This window comes from Pseudopipra pipra, chromosome 1, assembly GCF_036250125.1.
Source record: "Pseudopipra pipra isolate bDixPip1 chromosome 1, bDixPip1.hap1, whole genome shotgun sequence".
Lineage (NCBI taxonomy): Eukaryota > Metazoa > Chordata > Aves > Passeriformes > Pipridae > Pseudopipra > Pseudopipra pipra.
In genome coordinates, this window is record NC_087549.1 from 23,998,243 (window position 1) to 24,024,276 (window position 26,034).

At 37.1% G+C, this 26,034-nt stretch overlaps 1 protein-coding gene across 4 annotated transcripts in view; it reads left to right on the top strand.

Annotated features, from left to right (window-relative positions):
- Nucleotides 1-26,034, top strand: part of RAD54B (RAD54 homolog B) — a 62,880-nt gene that overhangs the window by 31,051 nt on the left and 5,795 nt on the right. For all 4 annotated transcript variants that reach the window (XM_064648710.1, XM_064648721.1, XM_064648738.1 and 1 more), the window contains 8 exons: nucleotides 9,631-9,831; nucleotides 12,941-13,228; nucleotides 15,699-15,861; nucleotides 16,568-16,793; nucleotides 21,645-21,852; nucleotides 22,362-22,501; nucleotides 23,089-23,379; nucleotides 24,740-24,915. In XM_064648710.1, coding sequence (XP_064504780.1) covers nucleotides 9,631-9,831; nucleotides 12,941-13,228; nucleotides 15,699-15,861; nucleotides 16,568-16,793; nucleotides 21,645-21,852; nucleotides 22,362-22,501; nucleotides 23,089-23,379; nucleotides 24,740-24,915 — 1,693 coding nt within the window. The remainder of the gene's footprint in view (nucleotides 1-9,630; nucleotides 9,832-12,940; nucleotides 13,229-15,698; nucleotides 15,862-16,567; nucleotides 16,794-21,644; nucleotides 21,853-22,361; nucleotides 22,502-23,088; nucleotides 23,380-24,739; nucleotides 24,916-26,034) is intronic.

Genomic DNA, 26,034 nt, shown 5'->3' on the forward strand with positions numbered 1-26,034 from the left:
GTAGTTGAGTTTTGAAAACACATTGTTCCTAAGTGAACTCCTGAGATGGCACTAAAAATGTTTTTCAGCAGTCCAGAAGTTAAATATATTTTAGGAGTTTCAGATACTTTAACTCTGAAGATCTAGTGGGCATCTATAAAGATTGTTTTCAGATTAAATATAGTAGAGGTAAATTTAATCTTTTCCTAAGTCTCATCCTTCTCTGTTGAGCATGCACATGTGCATATGTTCATAGGCATATACAGACCCAATGAGATACACATATGGTGAGTTGATAAGGAGCTCCACATGCTGCAGAGGCTTTACAGTGACATCAAGGGTCAAAGAAGTCCCTTGGGAATAGCAAGTAGAGCTGGTCTGCTGATGGAAAGCTGCCACATCTCCATGTCTTCTAGAGTTTCCTTATATAAGTGGTCAGCTCAGGACCAAAAATAGGCAGAGTTGACACAAAGTAGGCTCTGCTAAAGGCATCCTGAATTTTAGGGTCCCTGTATGGAGTCATCTTATTAATTTGCATTGGAATTTCTATGCAATTTAAGTTGTATTCAGTTTTCTTACATCCAGAGCCAGCAAAGGCAGCACAGTGAGCACTGCTTACCTCCACAAGGATGAATTTCTTCTCTTCCCTCCTCCCTCACCTTCTCTGTTCCAGTTTTGGTTTCCTAGTAAGAATTACAACTAGAGCTCTAGATTTTTGTGTTTGGGTCATAAATATTACTTTTTTGCTTGGACTACTGAATGGATTACACTTATGTAAATCAAAGTTATGTAACTTGATTTGGAAAGATTACTCTTTCCCTTTCCAAATATTTCATCAACCACTCTGCAAGTAATCATTGCTGCATAACACATGAAAATTCTAAAAAAATATGACTCATCCCTTGTGTGCCTCTTCCCAGGGTAATGCCATAAATTTTAAACAGTCCTGTTTAAATAATTTAGGATAGGAATATATTGTGTTTCATGCTTGTGACAGTGGGCGCAAGTTTTATTGGTTATTTGTATTTTAAGGACTCTTTTCTGTAATACAGGGACATCAAAGATGGCCATTAATAAACACAAACAGTACATTAAAAGTGTTCTTCCTTCCAGTATATACTAAAACAGATGTTAATACGAAGGAGACATAATCTTAATAAATCCCTTTCTGCCTGCTTGAGTTTTGTTACAGATCTAAAAGTCTTTGCATTTTAGGAACAGAGATTTTGTGCAGTACAGAAATAGTTTTATTTTTGATAAAAAATGGTAGAAGTAATAGCAAATGTTTAAGAGAATGCCAAACCATGTATTTTCAAAGTACCACATGTGGGATTAGCCGTGTACCTTCCATTAACATTTAAACACAAAAAGATGCACACTTACATCTCTGCAAGCTGCTTCAAAAATTAGTGCTTTTTGAGAAGGTTACAATTAGCCTGTGATTATGTAATAGTTGATTAACTATTTCTTAGTGATTTGCTTTTTTTGATAATTTAAATATTTGGAATTTTTTCATATCCCATTTAGACTATAATTTATTGCAACAAGATTCAATATTTACAAAACCCAAGGATAAATTTTAATTTCAGATATCAATTTTGCATTTATTTTTTGAAGTAAAAAACCTTTACTTCACAAATTAATCAAAACAACTTTCAGTGTGGATGGCAACATTAAGAAGTGTAGTAAACAAATGATTTGGATGTCATTTGACTGGTTCCAGTGTTTTACCAACCTGATCTGGCTCACTGCACGAAATGATGCCTGCAGCCTTTCAGAATTCTCAATGATGCTGCTTTTTCCTTTGATAGTAGGAGTTGCACATCTATTTCTGTGGACTTGACAGAAGCTTTCAGCTTAGTTCATTAAATTTTTACAGTGAAAGCTGGAGTCAGTTGCATTTTTAGACAGTTGAGAGGTTTAGGAAGAATAGTTTTCTACCATGGAGCTATAATTTTGAAAGTATGTGCTCTTCATCCTCCCTCCTCTGCAGCTGATATCCTTGAGAGGTAAATGTTTCATTAAATGGTGATGATAGGATTGTTCCTACTTGTTCAAATTAAGCACATCTGACATCTCTGTTGTTGTATATAGAAGATTCCTATCTGAAAATAAAATTAAGTTTACAAGCTCAAGTACCCAAAAACTTGCCAATAGCACAACCTGAACCCAGCTTTCACATTCTGTTGGGTATAGTAATTAAGTACATGATTAAGGGTTGTATTTCTGTACTCTTCCTTGCCAATTCCAGTTCACAGAATGGACTGTGTCCGCTCAGTGAGCCTCTAGTTGGTATTTTCTTTCTACCTCTTTGTTCGGTTGTAGACCTACCCCTTATTCTCAGCACACTATTCAAACTATTTTGAATTAATTAGCTATTTTTTTTTCCTCTGTTGCTCATCATGATACTATCTGAGTGCCTCCCAGATGTAATTACGTTTCACAATGATCCTTGTGAGATAAGAAGTTGGTATAATCTCCACTTTTTAGGAGATAAAGCAAGAGCTGAGGCACAGAGAAAATAAAACCAAAAAGCCCCATTTTTATGGAAGGTGCAGGCTGAATCATCGAGCACTGCATTGTCTCAGTGCTTTGCTATACTGTACAGTTAATCTTTCACAACTACAATTTCCAGTTACACCCATGAGTGTTCACTGTTAATACAAATGAGACTGAATCACAAGTCAGGTGCTCAGACAAATATTTATTGCTAAAATTGGGGTGAAATGACTGCCATTACACCACAGAGGAACTCTAGAAGACATGCAAGTAAAGTCCAGTTCTCTAAGGCATTATTCAGCTTATTTAACCACAAGACTGTACTATCAGTCCTTGCATTCTCGGCCTCCTTCATCCCACACCTTTTGCAGTTTACAACAAAGCAGTTCAGGGATGGCACAGGCAGCACCAGCTTTTTTTCCTGCCACCTTTCCTGCCTTTCCAGAAGTTCGGTTCTCTGCAAGAGGTCCCATGACAGTGTAATGCAGCATGTTTTCTGTAAAGGCTTTATCATTAATGCATATGTACAGTGGGGCAGATCAGGTCACTGGAACACTGTTATTTTTGACATCTTCAAACTCTGCTTGACTTCACAACCTTAAAACTATTCACTTAATGGAAGGTGGCGTATGGGGGTGATGGGTGGGTGGGTGACGTAGTTTTGTACTACTGGGTACAAAATGGGTAGATGTTAATCTTTTGGCTTTTAGAGCAAATTAACATTTCTAAACAGGTTATTCCATATCATTTGTTGTTTTCACTTGTGTGAGACAGACAAGGTTGAAAATCTTATCTTTCCCCTTTGGGGTTATGAAGTGAATTACTATACTAAGAGGTCACTGAAGTCAGTGTAGACCATTAATATCATGGCATGCAGTGTTTTGCCCAGTGAGTTTTGCACATGTTTGCTCACAGCAAAGAAACTGAAAGACTGAAAATTTTTCAGGTTGAAGAGCAGAATGTACCAAAGGGACTTCAGGGAAAGTGATATGATGATCCAAGCTTTGGATCCTGCTTTGCCTTCATGGACTTGTCCATTAGAAATTATTTGATTCTGGGTCTTCTACTAGTCCTAAAGTCAGAATTGATTTGAGTTTGTCTTGCAGGGTGTGATCTGTCAAACGTAGCCAGTTCAGGAGCTGAAGTGCCTCCATCTGTTACGTTGTATCTCCCGTTGCAGCCCTATCCACTTGTAGAGCAGCTACCAAATTTGGGTCTGTAAAATTACATAAACCAGTGTAACAATTATAGTAGGTTTAAGTTCACTACCTTTAACACTACCTTGGTAGTCTTAAAAATTGAATTAAAATAAAAATTGAAGGATGGGGGAAGAGAAGTTGACCCTGTTTACCATGCGGCTGTGTTGCTCTGAGTGCTCTTCATGTCTTTGTGCAGTCAGTGCCCTTCTGCACTCAACTGCTTGCCATTTTTTATGTTGCACTGCCATGTTGCCCTTATTTCTTTTGTTGTCATTTTCCACTTCTATTTTCCCTGTCATTGCCTAATCTGCTCCTGTTCTCATTTCTTTCTCCCAAGCCATACCTTGATTTCCCTTGATGGCTTTCAGCCATATGTTTTTTTTAGTGAACCTTGAATTTTGAGGGTCAGAGATGAGGGGCAGTAAGTTTCTCTTGCACCAGCTCCTGCTCAGAAAATCCTAATCCTCTCTCTGCTCCTTATACTGTACCCCAGTCCCAGTCTGTCCCAGTAGTTCTCCCCATCCGTTCTCCTAACCTAATCTGTTGTCTTCCTACTCTTTTCACTCCTTGTAGGGTTTCTTGCCTTTCTCTGCATGCTTTGCTTCCAGCTCAGACTTACGGTCTTTTACTTAGTTGTCAGTTTTCTGCTGGTTTAACATCAGCAATAATCTTCGTTTTCAGACTTTGTCTCCCAAATTACTTTTCCTTGTAGATGTCCTTGTCCCCTCTGCCATCTTTCCCTGTTTGGTGTCAGGACAAGGGATGATGTGTCTAAAGGAGAGGGCCAAGGAAAAATTCCCTGGTGGCACGCATGGAAGAGACCCAGCATTGGTCTGAGCAGTGAGAGCTGTGACTACAGAGAAGTCTATTCTCGGCCTCAGTTAGAGCATGTCCAGTGTGTAATCCTCAGGAAATTAAGAAAATGTGCAAACTACATTTATTTCCAAGAGCTTTTAGCTTTCAAGAGTGGAAAAGTTTTACCTCAGCCAAAAAAAAAAAAAAAAAGGTGTTATCTTCTTCCCAGATTTTTAGATTCTTTTCCCAAGTATTGAGTTAGTAGAGCTTCTACAAGAAATAAGAGTTTATTGTGACTATGACTGCATTAATTTGTTATTTTTGTTCTCATAAACAGTGATTTTTCTTTCATTGCCAGTTTTTGTGGACATTGTACATGTGTGCTTAAACTGAGACAGCTAGCATGGAAGATGTACTATGGACTGATAGTTATTAGCTATGTAAAATAAAATCTACTAATGGAAATCCCCATAGTATTGCATGTTTAGCAATCTAGAGGCTAGTTTGATTGGCATTTCAGATTATAAAGAGACTTTGACACAGAAGTTTAAAAATATTTAATTTTTTTGATCATTTGTATTTTTGTTTTAAAATAATTTTGGATGTAGAACAATAATGTGTTTTTCAAAGAAAATATTCCTGCTTGAAATATCCATCTGTAGGTGAGTTTGCTAACAATGCTGATATGTTAATATATTAATTAATGACATAAACATTTTGAGTTTGAAAGGGATACAAAGCACTGGGTTGTAATAAGTGACTCTGAGATGTAATCCTAGCTGTCATTGATTCCTGTGGGTTTAGGGCAAGTCAGCTCGAATGTTACTGGTTGCACTTCTAACAGTGTCACAGAAGTGTTGCGAGAAGAGTTGATACATATTTTCCATCTTAGAGGCACACTAATATACATTTGCATGTTAGCTTAGTATTAAGTTTTATCATTAGACTGAAGTTGCTTTGCAAATGAAGGATGATGCTATCTGTCTCATATTTCTTTAAATATTCCTGGGATATCTTAGGTGTGTTTAACATGTAGGTATTTCATATGCAACTAGACATTTAACTACTATGTAAACATCTGTTCTCAAAATGTTATGAATTAATTTAATGAAGAAACTTTTCGATTACTTCCTCTGCTCAGAAGAAGGAGTTGGTACTGGCTCTATGGAGCAAGATCCATGGCACGTGTTTAGAGTGACTGTGGAGGCTGCAGCAGAGCACTGCCATCGAGTTTGGGCTGGGATTCATTCAAAGCCCAAATCTCCTTTTACAGTGGTCCAGTTTTTTTGCTCTGCCTCCCTCCGTTTCCCAATTATTCCTTAGCGCTATAGAACACAACTTGAATCAAAGCTGTCTTCTTTAAGTTGTAATTTTTGCATTGTGACAGTGCTTTTTATTGGGAAGATTCAGAGCAGTTGAGGGAAAATTCCCCATTGTTCCATACATGCTTTCAATGTTCAACTATGGAGCTGTTGGGTTAACTTGACAGGTCCCATGGCTTCAAAATCACCCCAACCTAAAAGCTGCTAGAGAAGAATGGGCAGACTCCCAGTCTCCTTGTTCCAAACCTCATGTACCCCTTCCCTGTATTGACTGTAGTTGCTGATGGGATTCATTGAGCTGGCTTGCCTGCAGCTAGTGGATGAGAAGAAGGGGGGCAGAGGGGAGGAAAGGTGAGCTCTTAGGCTTTGGCAGCAGCCTGCAGCTGGATGGGGTTAAGCTATCCATTAAACCACACCTCAGGCCAAGGTGTCGAGTGCCTGGCTCACTGGACCCCATGTCCCTCACTCCTTGTGGTAACATGTGTGTACTTACAGTGCTGCAAAAGCTACAGTGCACAGTCCCCTGAAAATGCACGCTTGAGTTACCTTCTGTAGTCTTTCGTAATGCAGCTACTTTCTTGCTGCATTGGAAGTAACATAATGCACTTAATTGATGCATTTTCTCTAAATCCTGCTCATCAGAAACTGGTTAAACTAGTTTGCCATTGGAATGCTCCCCATCCCCTCTACTGGATCCTGTCCCGATTTCTGTAAATCATCACCTTCCTGAGGCTGCTGAAACTTTTCCTCATATCAGTTAGGCTGTGGTTTATATCTTGAAACTTAAGCCTTTGCTTTCTCAAGCAGAGAGAGAAAGCTTTATTTGTGGAAGTTTTTCAAAGCCCTGTTAGCCATGTCTTTAAAGTTCCCAATGCCTTCATTCTGGGAGGAGAGACTTTTGCCGCTTGCTGTGGTTTCTTCATGGTTAAGCAAACCGCACTGCCAGGCCAGGTGGTTTGCTCATCGGGAGAGAAAGGAGTGGGCATGATTGTGTGATGTTTCTCATACTGTGGTGCATGCATAGTTCCTGTTACTTATTATTTTCACTCGAAACTGATTAACAGCAGAGCTCAGAATGTACAACTGAAGTTTGTCTCCCAGGGTCTCAGCAAATCCAGCTCTGTTTCAGATACTGTCTAAGGTCAGTGAGCAGCAAGGGGTTTCTGCTGAAACTGTTGCTGTCTGTACCCCTGTATCAAACACTGAACTTAGTCCCCGTGAGTAACATACCAGTCTCATTTCAATCCCTGAAAAGCTTATGACACTGTATTTATCAAATTTGAATATTCTGCTATTGCACTGGAATAAATCTTTGAAGTTAAATAGGTGTGATGCTGATACAAACAAACTGATAAGATAAAAAGAAGGTTGAATGAAAGTACCTAATCAGCATTGTTGAACAGGTTTAGGTTTTCTATGCAAGGAAATTATATGTAAGATAATTTTGAGAGGATATAATTATTTTTACATAAAAATGTTTAATTAAAAAAAAAAACCCTACACTTTTATCTGAAACTAAGCTGTAATTATGGGTAAAAGGAAAATAATTTATGTAGCATAGAAACAAATTGTTATTGAATTTTTCTATAAACAGAAGTTATGATAATTCAGAAGACAAATTGAGGGAAGAAATCTGAACATTGCAGAGTATTTGTTTTTTTATTTTTCCCATAGGAACATAGTAGTATTGTATGGAATATTGGTGCTGATTTGCTTCTCACTGCGGGCAGATTGCTTTGGAAATCCTTTTCACTAAAAGTCACTATTACAAAAGGCTAGCAATTTCCAGCTCTGTTTATAAATTATTGGTTTTCTAATTTTTTTAAATGAAGCAGGGATAAGAAGAGTTTGAAGACTTGTTATTGCCTTGAAGGTTAATCTGCCGGTGGTTCAGATAACACCGTGCAGGATTCCCTGAGTAAAAGAGCAATGACCATAAAACGGATCTCAGGGGTCACCAAACTCATGTGAGAGGTCAGTGGAGGAGACAAAGAGGTTTGTTTGTGAATGGCCATCCTTCAAGAGAGAAGAAAAAAATTCTGCAATGAAATCTCCAGTTCTTGCAGTAACCATTTAAAATCTTAATACGAGGGAAGAAGGTGCTGATTAAACCAAGAGAATCAGTTGGAGAAAAAAAAAATCTTGTATTTGTTTGTCAAATCAGTTTGCAATTAGAAGCTCAATATAGAGTAAAAGTAGTCTTTTGTATTTTAGCAAGGTACAGGTTCCCCTCTTCCCCTCTCTCTCTTTCACTTCTCTAAATCTTATCACTTGTGATTATTGAAGATCCAATAGAACCTTTTTACATTTTTACAGAACTGCAAGGATTTATTATTGTTCTTTGGCTCATTTACTAGGGTTCATCTACAAAGAGTCCCTGACATTACAAGAAGGACATCTCTATTCCATTTTCTTATCCTTCTGTGGCATAGCAGTGTTCAGTAGTTGCTCTGTTACTCTTTGGACACGGGGGCATCTGCCACAGGAAACTCTACAGATGTTTGGCTAATGCCCTAAAGAAACATCCACATATGGAAAATCCTATCTGCTTTAGGCACTGTATTAGCATAGGGTTGTATACAGACAATGCAACTTTCAGAGTGCTTTGAAGAGAAAATTGGATTCAATAAATATAGCGTTTTTCATTTAGATAATACCTTTTTCATAAATGCTAAAATGCACGTGTTTTAGGCATGTAACTTATGAGTATTTTGCAGTTTTCAGAATATGTAGACAATGTAAAAGTGGTAAAACTGCCTCTCTATTGGACCATTATTGAGAGCAGTTTCCTCTTGCTGCTTCTCCTTTAAATACCAGCACACTTGGAAGTTTTGGAAAGGTTAGTCTGTGGCATAAGCACTTTTCTGTAAGAGATTTGTATAGTGTTGAATCCCAGATGGAATCAAAGGAGCAAACCGATTTAAGCTTTTAGCCAGAATGCAAGGGTATTTTAATGAAAATTAGTCTGATTCTCCCTTTGAAGCTGTGCATGTGCTGAAAAGGAATGCTACAGATATTCCTTTAGGTAATGCTGGGGACTTATTTACCATTACTTATCTCAGATTGCTAACTCTTGAAAGCATGTGTTTATTCTTAATTGATATTATAATCAACTACTGTCTGTTCTATTATGATTTCTTAACCTTATTAACCTAAATATTTCCTATTAATATTTACATCTGTGACTCTTATAATTGGGTAACTGCTGACAAATCTAAATCAATCTAAGCCTGTTAACAACATTTGAGTTGAACTCAGGAGATGGTCTGTTTCAAGATTTACACAATTATTTATTTTTCAAGGGTGCAAGGAAAGGAGTTGAAATAATATTTTGCATTACTACATTTATGGTTATTCTGCCACTTAGTATGGATGACTTTAGCTCCAGATCTGGTTACTGGCTGCCTGTGTTCCCTTTCCTGAATTCTGTGTTCCTGTCCTTGCTTCCAGAACCTTGCCCAGCACCATCTCACCAGGACTCTGCTTTCATTTTCTGCTATGGTCATTTCCCTTTTGCTTTTTTCCCAGCCTTTCCACTCGTCTTGTATATGTGTCAAATCAGGAGCTCACTTGCTAATACACCAAGTAACCTGCTTTCCCTGGAAATGCATACTTTCTGAAACAATTTGATGTTTTGGGTTTTTTTCAGGTTGAGTCCTGATGTACTCCTCTCTCTCAGTCCAAATTTACCATAAGCGGCTCAGGACAGGAAATGCATCACATTGTTTATATAAGATGAAATGTATAGATTGTAATTGATTTTTTTGAAATGCAAATGACTGTATGCTTTGTCAGGATAACCTGAGATACTCTTTGTTATTTTATTTCCCTTTTAGATGGGCTCAATTTGCCAACATCAGGGACTGCAAAGGAAGAAGCAGCTCAGGAAGCACCCGACTGCCTTGCGAAATATTTCAGTGTTGTGTGGTGTAAGGCATCAAAGAAAAAGCACAAAAAGTGGGAAGGAGATGCTATTCTTATTACAAAAGGAAAGTCAGTAATTTTGAAAGATATGGAAGGCAAAGACATTGGAAGAGGTACTGTTGATTTGCATACTTGTGTAAGGGAACAGCTGGCATAAAATCACTTTGTGCTTTGAATAACAGACACGAAGCTCTTCACATTATTTAGTTCTCCATACCAATGTTGACCTTTGGGATGAAAAAACAGTTGGGTTTTTTGTGGGGTTTTTGGCGTGTTTTTTGTTTATTTGTTTGTGGTTTTTTGTTTGTTGTTTTTTTATTTTATTTTTGGTTTTGGGTTTTTTTGGGGGGCGGGGGTTGGAAAGACTGCAAGAAAGTTTTATATTTCTTACATACAGGGCAGATGCATGGGGGAGGCTGGAGCAGGCTGATAACATTATTCACAGAAACACCAAATGCTAGTCCAGAGAGAGGATCTGGAAATCAACAGCTGTACTAATTCAGCAGAAAGCCAAATGAGGGATGAGTGGTTGATTTTAGTTGCTCACATAATGCGGAAGTGAAGGTGTTAAAATTAGGGGAAAATACACAGTTAAGTTCCTTGTAGATATTCCAGTCTGCAGTGCAGCAACCAGGAATTTCAGAGGTTGGATCTCTACTTTTCAGCCAGTCTAACAGCTAAAAATATTATCTTTATTGGAAAGACAGGCAAACAGCTACATTTTCCAACACAGCCAAAGTCAACTGTGTAGCAATTTTTAGTCTTGTAGTTTTAGCAGCAGCTGCTGCTGTAAGACATAGTTTGGGTTGATATCAGAGTTAAAAATAAGACTTGCAAACCATAGGCTGCAGTCAACTTGAAGCAGTAATTTTTTACTGAAAGCAAAGCAAGAATTAACTTTGCTAACCGAGCCAAAAATGTTCTGTAAGGGAGTAGGATTGAACAGTGTTGCTACAAAACATAATTTGGTAAATTTTAGGTCTGAGATGGCTTCTTTGCTCTTTTGTTACAATCATGACATTGTGAGCCAGGCAGTTTTGATTTGCAAATCAGTCTGTAACTTAGAAGTTAATTTGAATTTATTTATAGCAAAGCAATATATGTACAGACTTGCTTGTTTTTGAAAAAGGCAGAGAGAAAGAGAGTAATGCCTGGAATGCATCAGCCACCACCCTGTTGTTCTTGTGTTTTTTTCAAGTCCTGTCTTCTTGAATTAGCAGCAAACACAATGGAAAAATGAGCATTCCGATTTTTGCTGGTAGAAGTCTTCTTGCCATGTTTGATGGTGTCAGATAACACAATGATACCAATGTCATTGGTGCTAACCTGCCCGTTCAGAGTTGCTTTCAATGCTTATTGGTTCTAAGAAAATCATAAATTGATCAATTTAAGCAATGTGAGTTTTAAATTTGTGCAATTACTTAGCCCACCGAGTGAGAGGGAAAGGTCCAGTAGTGGTGCTTACTTCCAAAATTGTATTAAAACTCAGAACTTTATAGTAAATATGTATGAGCATTCAGGATTGTTATTTTTAAATGGGAAGAAAAAGTCAAAGGAAGAATTTTTGTCTTTTTCATAGGCTTACCAGGGCTGGATCTCAGATGGTGCAAGGGAACCTAAAACTAGCACAGGCTGTAACTTGGTTTTGAGACAGCAGAACATCTTGCTGTTCTCCTCTGCAAATGTCCTAATTCCTTAATAACACATTACAAAGAATTTAGGAGGTGGTCTCTTGTAAATTGCTGTATGTTACAGAAACAGTTATTTCTGGCAACTGCATCAACAGTGGAGCTGTGTAGGATGCTTTTTGCCTTTCCTGTTTCCAAGTACCCTCAAAGCCCATCTTGTCTTAGAATTAGACTCTTCAGACCAAAATCTGCACAGGGATACACCTGTATTCAGTATGTTCACCCTGAAGCTATGTGAAGGTAATAACAGAAAGCAAAAATGCAGAGCAAAGGAGAGGTCATAAATGCCCTCCCCAGCCACCTTGTTTAGGAAAGCTCGTGCATTCTTTTGTGTTCAACCTCTTTTCTGAAACAGGTGTTCTTCTTTCAAGAACCAAACAAGGTTCTCTGTGTGCTTTTTGAATACATTTAGAGGAGAGGAAGAAAAGTAACTCCCTTTCCCTTTTGGCCAGACTATTTTTCGGCACTTGCTTAGATTATGAAACACCTCAGTTATTTTTTTCTCTTAAAAGAATTCAAATCCAGACCTTCACCTTCCAACTTTTCATATTCCTAGAAGTGGGAGACCTGAGCTTTGCAAACAGCTTCCAGCAGTCTTTATATGTAGTGTTTGTTGGATAAAATATATGTAAAACCTTGGGAGGCCTTGCCCTTTTGTTCACAGCTGAGTGATTTAACTGCTGGTCTACAGAGTCATGCCCTTTTTTTTTTATTTTGGCCCAGCTGAGGATCCAAGCCTGTTTATCCAAATTCACACAAAGTCAGCAGTTGAGGTAAAGGATTCTGAAGTAATTAACTCTCTGAGTTAAGAAAATAAATGATATATGTCCTCTGTTTCTTATGTGAGAGCTTCAACCCCTAGAATGTTTGAAAGAAGGAACCCCCACTGTTACACTGTTATCTTAAAAGAAAGGAGCAGCTCTAGCTGTATTTTGTAATGAGACTGATAGTATATGTAGCTGCTCTGAGAATGCCCATCTGATTGAGTCCACAGACTTTTGAGCTAACTGATAAATCCTGACAATAATCAGAGCATATATGTTTTGGAGCATGGGTAGAAGTAAAGATTTCAGATGCATCTGAATATTTAATTGTAAAAAAACTAATTTAGAATTGTTTTAAAAGAAGAATATTCTGTTTAGATCAATAGCAAGAGATGCTAGGGGAGTTCATAGTGGGGCATGAAAGAAAGGAAGAAAGGAATAGAATGGTCATTAAGGCAAGCTGCTAGATTTTATGATATGGGGCAAGTTTTTAAAAATTCTTTTAAATGATTATCTGACGTTCAGTAGACTTGATTGTGGATGAGGATGACTTGATTATTGGCTCACATATTCTGCTACCTGATTCTGATTGTTAGCACTCACACGTCAATCTCTGTTAAGGAGAGAAAGACTTTATGTGTAACAATCAAATGTTTCAGAATCAAATACCTTTCCACAGTTTTGGGGTTGTTTCCTGCAGATGAGTACTGGTGTTAAGGAGGTAGTAATTGCTGTGTTGTCCTAATTCATAAATATTTATATTCTTTTAGGTACTGGATATAAAGCTAAAGAGCTAGACAGTCTTGAAGAAGGTCAAACACTGACGGTTGGAGGAAAAGAAATTGAAGTGATGAGTGTAATTTCAGCAGACGACTTCAACAGTGGCAGGTGTTTTCAAGCTGGAATAGGGACTCATGACACAGTCCCAACTGCATTATCTCAAACTAATATGAAACCATTCTGTAAACCCTTCAAAAATGTCTGTCAACCCAGTAGTAAAGACAATACGCTCAAAAATTCTCAAAGCTACAAACCTCGCCACGATCCAAACGCTTCAAGTAAGATGCAGATTTTTAAGTTTCTTTAAACATCCTCTGCTTTTTGAGAAAAAAATGTTGAACGTGTAACCAAAATTTTCATGTTCTGTGGTGTATTACTGAAATATTTCTGACATATAGTAATAGTGTCTAACCATGTTAGGATTTTTTCATGTGTGTTTCTAACAAGGGAAATACTCTACACTGCATAAAGTTTCTCATAGTTGTTACAGATGGCTGTGGAAACACATTAGAGTGATTTCTGAGAGTTTTGCCAAGGAAAATGAGTTATTGATCAGAGGAACAATCTGACACATGCTGGGAGTTCTAGATGATTTCCATCTTCCCACTGGGGTCAGTTAAGCACTGCCATAACGTGGCAGCATAGTAATTGCAGTGGAGCATCAGTAATAGAGAAGTTGAACCAGATTCAGAGAATTGCTTCTGACAGTGCCTGGTCCTTCACAGCCGGCGAGTGTAACTGCACTACTCAAACTCAACCCAATGTATTTTGCAATAAAAGTTTTGGTTTATAGTGCTCAAAGTATCGTGTGCTGAAGACCCATGGAAGTAGCATATTGTGTAGAAAAAGGCTGGTTAAGCAGTTGTGTAAGAGGGACCCTATAAGTAATTGATAGCTTCAGGAAGTGGTCTTGGTTATCTAAACAGATATACTCTTTTGTCTGTCAGTAATAAACCATTTATGTTCTGCTGGTGGCTCTGTCTTTCAGGTGGAAAGACACTTGAGTTTAAAAAATGTTAATAAGCAGAGCAATGCATATTTTTAAAAAAATACAATTTTTTTCTACATTCTGACTATAATATCTCCATCCTACTTCTTGCCTCATATATTGATAATATTGAACTTTTTGAAGCCGCTTCCTGGCTGCTATGTAAATAAACAATGGAATCTTAATGAAGTGGTAATAAGTGATATAACTGGCTGTTTTGTAGGGGAGCCTTATTAAGACTAGCTTCTGGTCTGAATTTAACTTGATTACGTTTTATCTAAGAATGTTCCTTCCTGTGGTTGCAAGATGACGCTGCATTAGCATTCTAACCAAAAATCTGGAAAAAAAGCTGATATATTCAACACACAAATTAACTTCTTTGCTGTTTCTGCACTAGTCTGTTAAAATGTTACATTTTATTCTGATTGTCTGCTGTGACTTCTCTTCTGGTGAATTTGAATACCTCCCAACAGATTTCGAGAGCCCTCAACACATCAGTAGGTTGGACTCTAAGTCATTAGATTTGGTTACACAGAGGAATCACATTATTTAATGCCTGATTGCATAACCTCTTGCAGAAGTTACTGAGATACTTTACAAGACCAGGAGCAGTCCAAGGTTTTCACGTTGAAGTCTATGACTATAGTTGATTAAAATGCAGCTTTTTCAAAGTCATTTATCCCTGTTCTCAGCAGAACAAAGCCCAGTGACAAAGATGTAAAGCTATGCCTTCCACATATGATTTCTAAGCTTTTAGTCTATTGTTTATTCCCCATTTTCATCCAAATTTTTGTCAGAAAAGTTATCTTTTTGTCACCACTGGCTCTTAAATATATACACTTGCTGTTTGATGTAATCCATCAGAACTCAGCCCCTTGTCAGTCAGAAACAAAATCTCCCTGACTGATACAAGCCTTCAACCAACCTACTCCCATGAATAAATTATCAGTATAGATCTACTCTAGTGACAGAAGACTATGAGGGGCTATAAACTGCTTTCTCATTCTGTCCTCTGACGATACAACTTTTCAGTGAAGGTGTGTAGCATCAATAGAAGCAACTCAATGTGGACATTGTCTAGCAGAATTAGGATGTTAGAATTTGTAAAAAAATTATGGCAAGCAAAACTGCTATTCAGATGTAGCCCAATACTTCATGCTCTCTTTGTCTCTGTGTGTCTTCAAACTTGTCAGCCTCTTTTATTCATGCATTGTGGCAGTCTTTTCAGCTCATGCTCAATCCTTGCCTATTTTTCTTCAACAGATCAATGCCTTTTACCTCTGTTTTTCAGGCAGAGAAGTCTTTTCTGGGAAACTACAAGAATATCCCCTTGAAATGTAGTGTCTAGACTTTATGCAGGTCATTGTTTATGTTCTTTTTCTTAAACTTTCAATTCAGAAGTCTTTTGAAACTTCTTGTGGTTTAAACCTATGCATTCAAAGTCATCGTACAACATTTATTAGGTAGGCAGTTTCACCCATCATAAGAAAAACCCCTCAGATGTCTCAGTTTATCACCTTTACCTTTGAGAAAAATGCAAACTATTTGGAAAACCTTTGTAAAAGGATTTTTTATTTAGAAAGCAATCTAGGTACTCTGTAAATGCATTTTCTGGCTGAGAAAGGTCAATATATTAAACAGTATCTTGAACAGTCATTATATCATTACTTTATTCTGCAGCTGAGTTAGACATAATACCCTTTGCTAACAGACTAAAATTAATGTTTTTATTCCATACTCACATATGCTTTGAACTTCAGATTCTCTAGTTATGCCACGACCAAATGCAAGTCATCAGTGGACGTTCAATAAGGCTGGTTTACCAGTGGTGGATGTAGTTGTAGATCCTTACATTGCAAATAGTCTCCGACCACATCAGAAGGAAGGAGTTATATTTCTGTATGAATGTATAATGGGAATGAGGTAAGATGAAAAATATCCTTTTGGCTTTCAATACCTGTAATATTTTCATGCCCATGTTTGAAATTTGAGAATTTGAATGGGAAGATTTGAGCTATTTTTCGATTAATTAATATTAGTAATTTTTTCCCAATAAAGGCTGCACAAGTTTTTTCTGACCTGAACGTTTCATCATGCTTGCCATGATTTTGCCAGATGTGATGAGAAGCTAGTGCACCAAATGACCTGTCTGGAAATACCGAGTCTTGTACACACAGATACAATCAAACCCATGCTGAAGAACACTGCTTTCTGGGATTTATAAACCATAGAATTCATCATTATTTATGTAATTTATAATTCAGACATTTAGAAAAAACAAACCGTTTTTGCCAACCTGTTGAAAAATACAGGACTGTTTTCAGAAGTGTTTTCTCAAGTCATAGATTCCTTAAGGTATACACAGCTTTTAAAAATATTGGATAATAATTTCAATTCTAAAAGTAGATTAAGACTCTAGTTTTGGAGGACTAATGCAATAATGTAGAAAAGGATTTTCACTCTAAGGTCTTCTGATATAACTGAATGAAACCCTCCAATAGAGCATAGTAAGCATAAATAGGTTCTGTATACTTCAGAAAACAACCACAGAAGCAAATCCCTAAACCAGTTGTAAATAATTATAGATATGTCTTTTAAAATATTACCACTGCCTCATTATATCTTACAGAGTTAGTGGCAGATTTGGAGCTATTCTTGCTGATGAAATGGGCTTAGGAAAAACACTGCAATGCATTGCACTTGTCTGGACTCTTCTGCGTCAAGGGGCCTATGGATGCAAACCTGTACTAAAGCGAGCACTAATTGTCACCCCTGGGAGTCTGGTAAAAAACTGGAAAAAAGAATTTCAGAAATGGTTGGGAAGTGAAAGGATCAAAGTCTTTACAGTTGATCAGGTAATAATTTATTTCCAAAAGGAGGTTAGGTAATATTTGGCTCAGAGTATAGGAATTGTGATTTTTTTCCCCCCCTTTCTTTTAGCTAGAGACCAAACCTAGTAATTCTCTGTTAATATTTATTTGTAATACTTTATTTCTTCCTCAGAGAACTGTCCGTATGGGCATTTAGCTGTCAGTAACCAGGACATAACTCAAGCTCACCTGCCTCTGTAGCATATACCTGTCTTATCTTTCCTCAGGTTTCTCCTGTGAAGATGTAAAAGGTGACCCACTCCTCCTTGTGCCTCTTCAGTTTAAGGAGTTTTCTGTTGTCTATCAAAATGCCCACCTTCCCTGCCAGAGCATCTACTTTGTACTCTGTTTCTGTGGTAGTTGCTTTTGTTCTGTACTGAAAACTTCTGATTTGTTTCAACTGTGTGTTTTGGTTACTTCAGAAGGTTATTCCCTTTACTGTCACAGTCAAGAATCAAATTTCTGTAGGGATGGTTTAAGGTCTCATGAGTTACCAAGCCTAGAGTCTCAGTGTTAGGTAATGTGAATATCTCTCGTCTGTAGAAGAATGCAGACAAGTACAAATCTCATTAAGAAGCGGGATGATGCTGATCCCTGTCCCCTGCTATAGTGAAGCTGTTCCTGGTGGTGTTAACATTGCAGAGTTCCAAGGAAGTGGAGAGCTTGTAGTACCTGCATCGGTGCTTGCAACAGAGATAAAGATACTTGTATTCCAAAATTATTTTTTAATCTAATAGTTTCATACTAGTAGCTTGAAGAAACAAATAGTACTTCATTCTAAAGGTCACCCAGTTCTTACATCAACCAGATTTGCCTTTAGTGTCTTACATTATCCTTTTGGCTGTATGGAAGAGTGAATATTTCAGATGAAATGGAAGTTTTCAACCTGTTTTTTAACTTCTTGGTAGAGTGTAGAAAATTTTGTAACAATAATTATTTCTTTAAATGCCACTCGTTATTGTCGAACTCTTGAAATGGTTGATCTTCCACTGAAGACAATCTACATGTAATAGGTGCACCTAGCTTCATTTGCTTTTCTTAGTAGCTTGTTTCAAGATGTGAAAATGAAGCAAACTGACTTGTTAGGAACTGTAATGTAATATAGGTTAGGATGAGAAATATGAACGTTCCTAAAAGAAGCAGATACAAGGCAAAATATAATATGGCAACATTTTCACCTGAAAGGATAGTTGGAGATAATTGAATGTTTTCTTGCATTTTTTTTCTGAATAATGTTGGGAGGAGAAAGCCTGAATTTGATGACAGTTACTATGGCCCAAAATTACAGTAGCTTTCATTTTCTTTAAATCTAAATAACTTTAATATTCTTATACATCTTGTTGGACCATTTGATTGAGGACACTCAGCAGCTTTTAACATTTTGTTCCCAAATAGCAAGAATACATTGTCATGCAAAACGAAGACACAATATGACTTGCCTGGGGTATAATGAGGTATTTCAAAATAATTTACTGTCTGTCATCTCTGGAAAAACAGCAATTATCATACTGTTACTTCTCCAGTGTAACTCAAAAGGAAGAACTTGTCTCAAATATTTTTTTATCTTCTTGCCTTTGAGGAATATATTTAAAGAGCTGGCAGCTGTTTTGAAATGTTTTCCTCACTTTCACGCTGAAACACCACAACCTGATCCGAACCCCTCAGTAACAGACTTTTCAAAACACCAGACCATTATCTGCTTTCAAAATGTGATTAGAATTTAATTCTGTTAAATGCAAATGTCATATAGAGGACATCTCTTTTAAAATGAAGGAATCCCCACAAAAGTTGATGTTAGGTCTTGTTAATCCATGTTATCACCATTTGAGATGTGTTTGAGAGAATTATTCCTTTCTGTGTTTGCAGAGTATCACTTCTACTGGGGTTGTTTTGTTTTCTAAGTCAAAAAATCTTGAGAAATAATTTATTGAAGGTTTACATTGTTTATGATTCAGCATTTTTGAATTTACTCTTCACCAGCTACATTGGATTTAAACTAGTGCAAAGAAAGGTGTATTCAAAGAGGAAGTCTGGGACATTATGAAGCTGTAATACTGATTGACAATTGCTCCATATGTGGCTCCAGGCAACTCACTTAAACCTGTCAAGTCACTTTGGGTAATTGTGAAAATGGAGGCTATAATACAGACATATCTTGCAGCCAGTTAAGAGAATGAATTAATTACTTGAAATTAGCTTGTAAATTTATTTTAATTTTTAGTCCATCATCCACTGCTGTTTTTATAACAGGCAGAAATATATTATATTTGTCTGCAGGGGACTCACAATGTGCCAGGACTCTCCTACTTTTTTTTTTAAGAGGTTCAAACAGTCCAGAAGAGTTGATGATTTAGTAGGGGAGGGGAGTTGGAGGCTGTTTGCCAGTGCCTCAGCACTCTCCTGCAGTCTCACCTCAGCGCCTGAAAGCGTAAGAAAACAAAATGTTTTCTGAACTCTGGGCATCTTCTGATGCTTGACCATTGCAAGAGAAGTTTAGAGAGGCATTGCCTCTATGTTCAAGGCTGCAATGTGGACCTGAATACTGGCAGAAACAACATTGAGTGTTGTCTATAGGGCTTCTCTGTGTCTCTGTTTGTGTGTTGGGAAATTTTCTGCTCCTTTTTTAAAAATGTCAGTAAAAATATGGCCAGAAAACAGTCAGTTAACTACAGTACTGGGAACTGAGGAATGCTCAAATCCAATCCCAAAAACCTGGGGAAATAGGTGCATACCCTTGTTACCTGCTCCTTGGTATTCCTTGCTTCATTCAACATGTGCTGGGCTTCTTTGTGAGCAGGATGTAGGGGATTGATCCACCTCAAGGTACTTTGTGAGATTAATGTGCCAGATTCGTCCCATAGATTCATCTGACTCACCTGCTAGGAGGCTCTAAATGTTGTGATAATTAAGTGGTGCTGCTTTTACAGTGCATTACACCATCTGGCTCCAGATTTAGTTGTCTGTGTTTGCTAACTGATCCTGTTTGGAAATAAAAATATCTTGATTTGCTTGATTTGCTGTCATGATTAAAGAGGTTCTTCAGCTTGTCAGCTGCACCCATAGCCTGTTTAGTTAGTGAACACTGTTAGGAAGTGGGAAGAAGCAGGCAGGAAATTGGCATCTGGACCCAAGCTGAAAGGTAAGGGACGTGCCCAGAGTAGACTTTTTCATTTTTATGCATAATTGCAAGACAAGTAAACAACTCTAGTACATTCACAAGTCTGCACAGAAATGTAACTATTTCTAGGAAGCCCTTTTTGGAAGAAGCTCACTGTCCCATTACAATGAGTTTTGTGTATTTCCTTCAATAGACATGAAAATTCTTTGTGTCTGTTGAAGGAAAAGGGCTTGAGTGGTATGTAAAAGAGGAGATGCTCACTCACAGACATTTTGTGACCTGTAGTACCAGGTTTGGAAATCTACCAGTAGACAGACAAGTTTTCTGGGGCTGGTTAGAGACTCTATTTCCTGAGTCCCTTACCTGTTGGCCAACCCATCAATGTTAAGGGCTAGTAACAAAGTAAATGATAGAATAATCATAGAATACCAGGTTGGAAGGGACCTCGAGGATCATCTCTGAGATTAACTCGGTTGGTTAGAGCATGGTGCTGATAACACCAAGGTTGTGGGTTTGATCCCTGTATGGGCAATTCACTTAAGAGTTGGACTTGATGATCCTTGTGGGTCCCTTCCGATTCAGAATATTCTGTGATTCTGTAATCTGATCCAACCTTTCTCGGCAAAAGCACGGTCTAGACAAGATGGCCCCGCACCCTGTCTGGCCAAATCTCCAAAGTGCCCAATGCTGGAGAACCACTTCCTTTGGGAGATTATTCCAATGGCTGGTTGTTTTCATTGTGAAAAAATTTCCTGTTGTGTCCAGTTGGAATCTCCTCAGGAATAACTTGTACCCATTACCCCTTGTCTTTTTCCATGTGACTCCTGGTAAAAAGGGAGTTTCCATTTTCTCTACAGCCAGCCTTTAGATACTGGATCATGGTGATAAGGTCTCCTCTAAGCCTTCTTTTCTCAAGGCTGAACAAACCCAGTTCTCTCAGACTTTCCCCCTCTGTCAGGCTTCCCAGTCAGATGCAGAAGCTTGCAGTTAAGCCAAGGAGGTCTCCTGCTCCACCTAATTCCCTTATCGTTAAAGGGGGTGAACTGTTTTCATGCTTCCAGGAGAATGTGCTTGAAAAACTTACAGCACTTGTGAGTTCCTTTACCCTCCATGGAAGCTTCCCACAGAATCCCTCCCAGCTGAGCTCTGAGCAATCTGAACTTTGCTCTTCTATAATCTCATACCTAAAACATTTTCAATTGGTTCAATAATATTTATATAACATAATATTTAATAATATAATATTCAATTTAAAACTACAAGGGGAATTTTGGTAGAATGCAGCAACTTCCTATGGGACCACATTACTGCACCTTGCAGGTTGAAATCCCAAAGTGAATGTACGGGGAGCTACCTATGACTCTTTGTTATCTTGGCTTTAATTATTCATTTGAAGCTTACCCAAACGCCAGCACTGGGAAGCTGTTGCAGGAAGTCTGTGCTTTTCACCTTCACAGTAATGTGTCTCAGAGGATTTGAAGGCCTAAAAGAATAATAAATTTTCTTTTAATGAGATGGTGAAATTCTAAATTGCTGTATCAGATCCCATATCTCCTTTGCAAATAAGGAAAAAATCAATAATCCGGACTCATGAAGGAGATAGTAAATGTCTTGTGTCATGCTAGAAAAAATTTCACTGGATACAGGATGTTTAAGGAATATGATGAGTGATCTCCAAAGATTTATGTTGTCTGATGTATTTTTCTTTATGTCTGCAGGACCACAAAGCAGAAGAATTCACTGGTTCTCCACTTTATTCAGTTATGATAATCAGTTATGAGATGGTATTGCGATCTTTGGATCAAATTCAGGCTGTAGAATTTAACCTCCTAATCTGTGATGAAGGACATCGTCTGAAAAATAGCACTATTAAGACAACTACAGCCCTCACCAGTCTATCTTGTGAGAGGAGAATTATCCTTACTGGTTAGTATCTATAGTTACTTTTAATATTTTGCTGTGCTAATAGTGCTAGGTTGGGTAAAGGAAAAAGGCAGGAGATCAGTATGAATTTTGACAATGGGTATTAAATGCAGAAAAAACAAGTAAATTAAATTAAGTGCAGTAAATACAGGTTATTTCCAATGTTTTTTAAATAAAGTCAAAATTTGTCAGTGTCCAGGGGCAAGCAAGGAGCCTGGGAACTTCTATAAGGAAAGCAGGACTCTGTTTGCATATGCTTATTGTTTTCCTTTGTAGTTATTTAATAAAATTGATTTAGAACTTGACTTTTTAAATTCCTTTCTCAGAAAATTAGATGTGCAGTCTGTTTAGTTAGGAGGACAGTATCTTGTTATTCTGAGTAATTCCCATTGAAACAAAACGTCTATTTTCAAGATGCATTGTCAACATTAAACCCTGCATTCAGTGGTTGTACTTTCATCAGTTTCAAGAAAAAATTATTGAATGCAGAATTATTTTTTTTTTCTTTCAAGGTACTCCAATCCAAAATGACTTGCAAGAATTTTATGCTTTAATAGAGTTTGTTAATCCAGGAATACTCGGTTCTTTATCCACATATAGGAAGATATATGAGGAACCAATTGTCAGATCTAGAGAACCTTCAGCAACAAAGGTACTTTGTTGAAAAAATGCAGAAGAAAACTCATAGACTGCAAAGTGAAATTTCCTTTCTATGGAATAAAGTGAAGCTCAGGACTACTAATAGTAGCAGAAGCTTTTCACCTTTCTATTTGAAGTAAATTCACTTGTTCTCCAAAGGAAGCAGAAGGAGTACACGCATGTTGAGATCACCTCATTTCAGCTGTCTATTAATTTGCAGGCAACAATTGTTCTTCCAACACTTGCATTCCCCAAAATGCCATGTGCATTGCCATGTGACAATACTTCATTAATGCTTAGTTTTTCCACAGCACTGCAAAATCTCCATGATTTTATTGCACTTTGAGAAATTCTAGAATATAATTCAAGCCTTGGATGTCATCTGGGACATTATCTTCCTTTTTTAAAGACTTTAGAAACCTGATGTAAAACTAAACTAATGCAGTGATACTAATTGGAGAAGAATTGGTCATTACAGTCCCATGTCAGAAAGTGGTATCATACTTTTAAAACTTTATTTAAATACCTAATTAAAATAATACAGAACATCATTCTGATGAAATACAAGTTTATAATTAATTTTGTGGTTTGTTCTTTTAGGAGGAAAAGGAATTAGGAGAAAAAAGAGCAGCAGAACTGACACGCCTCACTGGACTCTTTATTCTAAGGCGAACACAGGAGGTTATTAACAAATTTCTGCCCCCCAAAAAGGAGAGCATAATCTTCTGCCGACCAACAGCACTGCAGCTGGAATTGTATCGAAAACTGCTCAGTTCTCGAGTTATTACATCCTGTTTACAAGGCAGGCTAGAAAACAGTCCTCACCTAATATGTATAGGAGCATTGAAAAAACTTTGCAATCATCCATGTCTTCTGCTTAAAGCTATAAAGGTATCTATTTGCATAGGGGTGGGTGCCTGCAATTAGCCATTTCAGCAGACAAAGGTTACTAAAACTATGTTATGGTCAATGTGCATGTCACTTAAGGTCATTTCCATACTCTCACCTACAACTTGCTTTAGGAAATCTGCTTTCACAAACAAATGTTAGGTAATCTGAATGTACTCAGGGAAGGTATCTCATCAGTTTCCTATTGCCTTATGGTATTTTTTTCCCAGGTATTTTCCTTCTTAATCTTGTCTTTGAATATTTACAAAAAATACCTGTAAATGTGAATTTTATGAAGGACACTGTTAACTAGAGATTACTGTATGTACTTTGTCTGCTGATTCCTCTGAATCCTCCCTGTCCACATGATAATTTCACTTTCTCAAGCTCAGTGACACTGGGAGCTGCAGGCTCAAGATTGGATGTCTCCATTTCCACTTCTTCTGGGATCCTGTCGTGCTGTAGACCTTGTTATTTCTATAGAAATGTTCTCATTCCTGTAGGTAAATAATATGATAATTAGAACTTGGTAATAGTAACTTCTATGGCCACTAGTTGAATTCCAAGTAAGGTGTGTGGAAATGTAAATCTTTCCTAAAGGACATACTTCATGACTTTGTAGGAATGTCCACAGCACAGACCTCCCTGTAATTTTCAGCACTGCCAGGTAAAGTTCACTGCCTTTACTTCATAGTATAAGCATTAGAAATTTTTCATATGCAAAAGCATAAGCCTTCAGAAAATACAGGGATAGGGAGGACTGTATGTGCAAGTCATTTATTGCCATTGTGGTTTTGACGTTTAGTCTGGCTTTTTCCTCCCTGTGAAACATTGATTTTCTAAGTATAGCAAGATATTACCTGTATTTCTTCTATTTTACTGGTTTTGCTTGCTAGCTTTTCTTCATTTCCAGTTGTATAACTGAATCTTAATGACAGCATTTTCCTAAACAGAATGAATGAGTAGGAAGTTCATGGGAAATATTATGGGATTTAGAAAGAATAAACAGTGTATTGATTTCCTCCTCACTCCCAAGGTTTAGATATGTTTTTTTTCTGTGAATATATATTTGTGTGGTTGTTTAAATAGAGAAGTTTTATACATTTTTCAGTTTTAAATATTTCAACTTTCTACTCAGCTGCAAACAGTGTCTTAGATTAGAAGGTGTAAACCAAAATGAACACTCATGGTATTTTAAAACTTTGCTTTCAATCCAGTGTTGAGGGGTTGTCATGATCACATGATACACTATTTTGTGGCAGCTTTTGATGCCTCCTTTTGTTGTTGTAATAAAAATATAGCAAAGTTTAAAAAAAAATATGTTAGAGGGGATATGGAACTGTAAGCCTTTTATTTTCAATAGGAAAAAAGCTGTGATCCTGTGTCTGAGGAACACGATGAGTCCAGCCTCTACGAAGGTGTAATAGATGTCTTCCCACAAGATTATACTCCGGACACTTTCTCTGAAACTGATTCAGGAAAATTGCAGGTGCTGGTGAAGTTGTTAGCTGCGATCCGTGAGCTCAACTCCTCTGAAAGGCAAGTGTGAAAGAAAGTTGGAAGGGAGGTAATGGGAGTGACCTTCTGAATACTGATTTGCTTTTCAAATGCATGGGGGCATAACATTCAAAATAAAGGCATTGCAGGTATTTGCTGAGTTACAGCTGTTGTTGAGGCATTATTTTACACCTTTAAATTTTGTTGATTTAATTCAGTGCTTTCTTTTGTGTCTCTGCTCTCGTGGGTACTAAATAGTTTTTGCAATATACAGACTCAATTCTGGTCGTCTTCTGAAGTTTATATTCTATTTTTGAGGGAAAACAAAGGTGTGAATATGGTGTTGATTGAGAAAAAAATAGTAAATCTTGCAAAGTCTTTACAAACAAGTCTTGGATGTAGTTCAGTTGTAAAGTGTAATAATAAAAATATTCTAAAACATTTTAAAAATCTATTTCTGTTTTTTTCATGAAATTATTTGTCTAATTCTTCAGAACTTGTTTTTAATCAAAATTATTTTTAAAAATAATGAAATTTGTTACACCTAGTTTGGATTACAAAAGACCTCTGAACAAGATCTGGTAGAAAATGCCCTAACTGTCCCTATTACTTTATTTATGGCTTAAATTCAGAAGATATTTGTCAACTTAGTAGAATCATCCTCAATATCTGGGAGGATAGAAATGTTAGATTTGCAGATCTTTGAAACTTACTTAGGCAAAATTTCAGAGAAAATACACCAACATCATTTGGGTCATTAGATCAGACTTATTTTGTTTTTCAAAAAACTAACAACAAGCTACCATAAACTGTATTGTTTATGGTATCTTTCAGTAGCCTTCATCCCAGTTCTTTTCAATCATAAAATGTCAAAAAGAATCTTGACTTTCCTATTCCACTTACAGTATATTTCTTATTAGAATTTTCTGAGGTTTTCTATAGGAGTTCATAGTAGCTTTTTCAGTAAGTGGAATCATATATATATTATTTATTAGTTCTTACAACATCCTCTGCAAATGCTGCCTTAACAACAGCTTTTTTGTAAAAACAGAGGTATTTTTTGAAAAATCTGTCTTTGTGATTGGTTCTGAATCCCTGCAATCTGTGCATTATGCCAAATTCTGTTGCAAATGGAAACATTAATTATTTAACATTTAAACG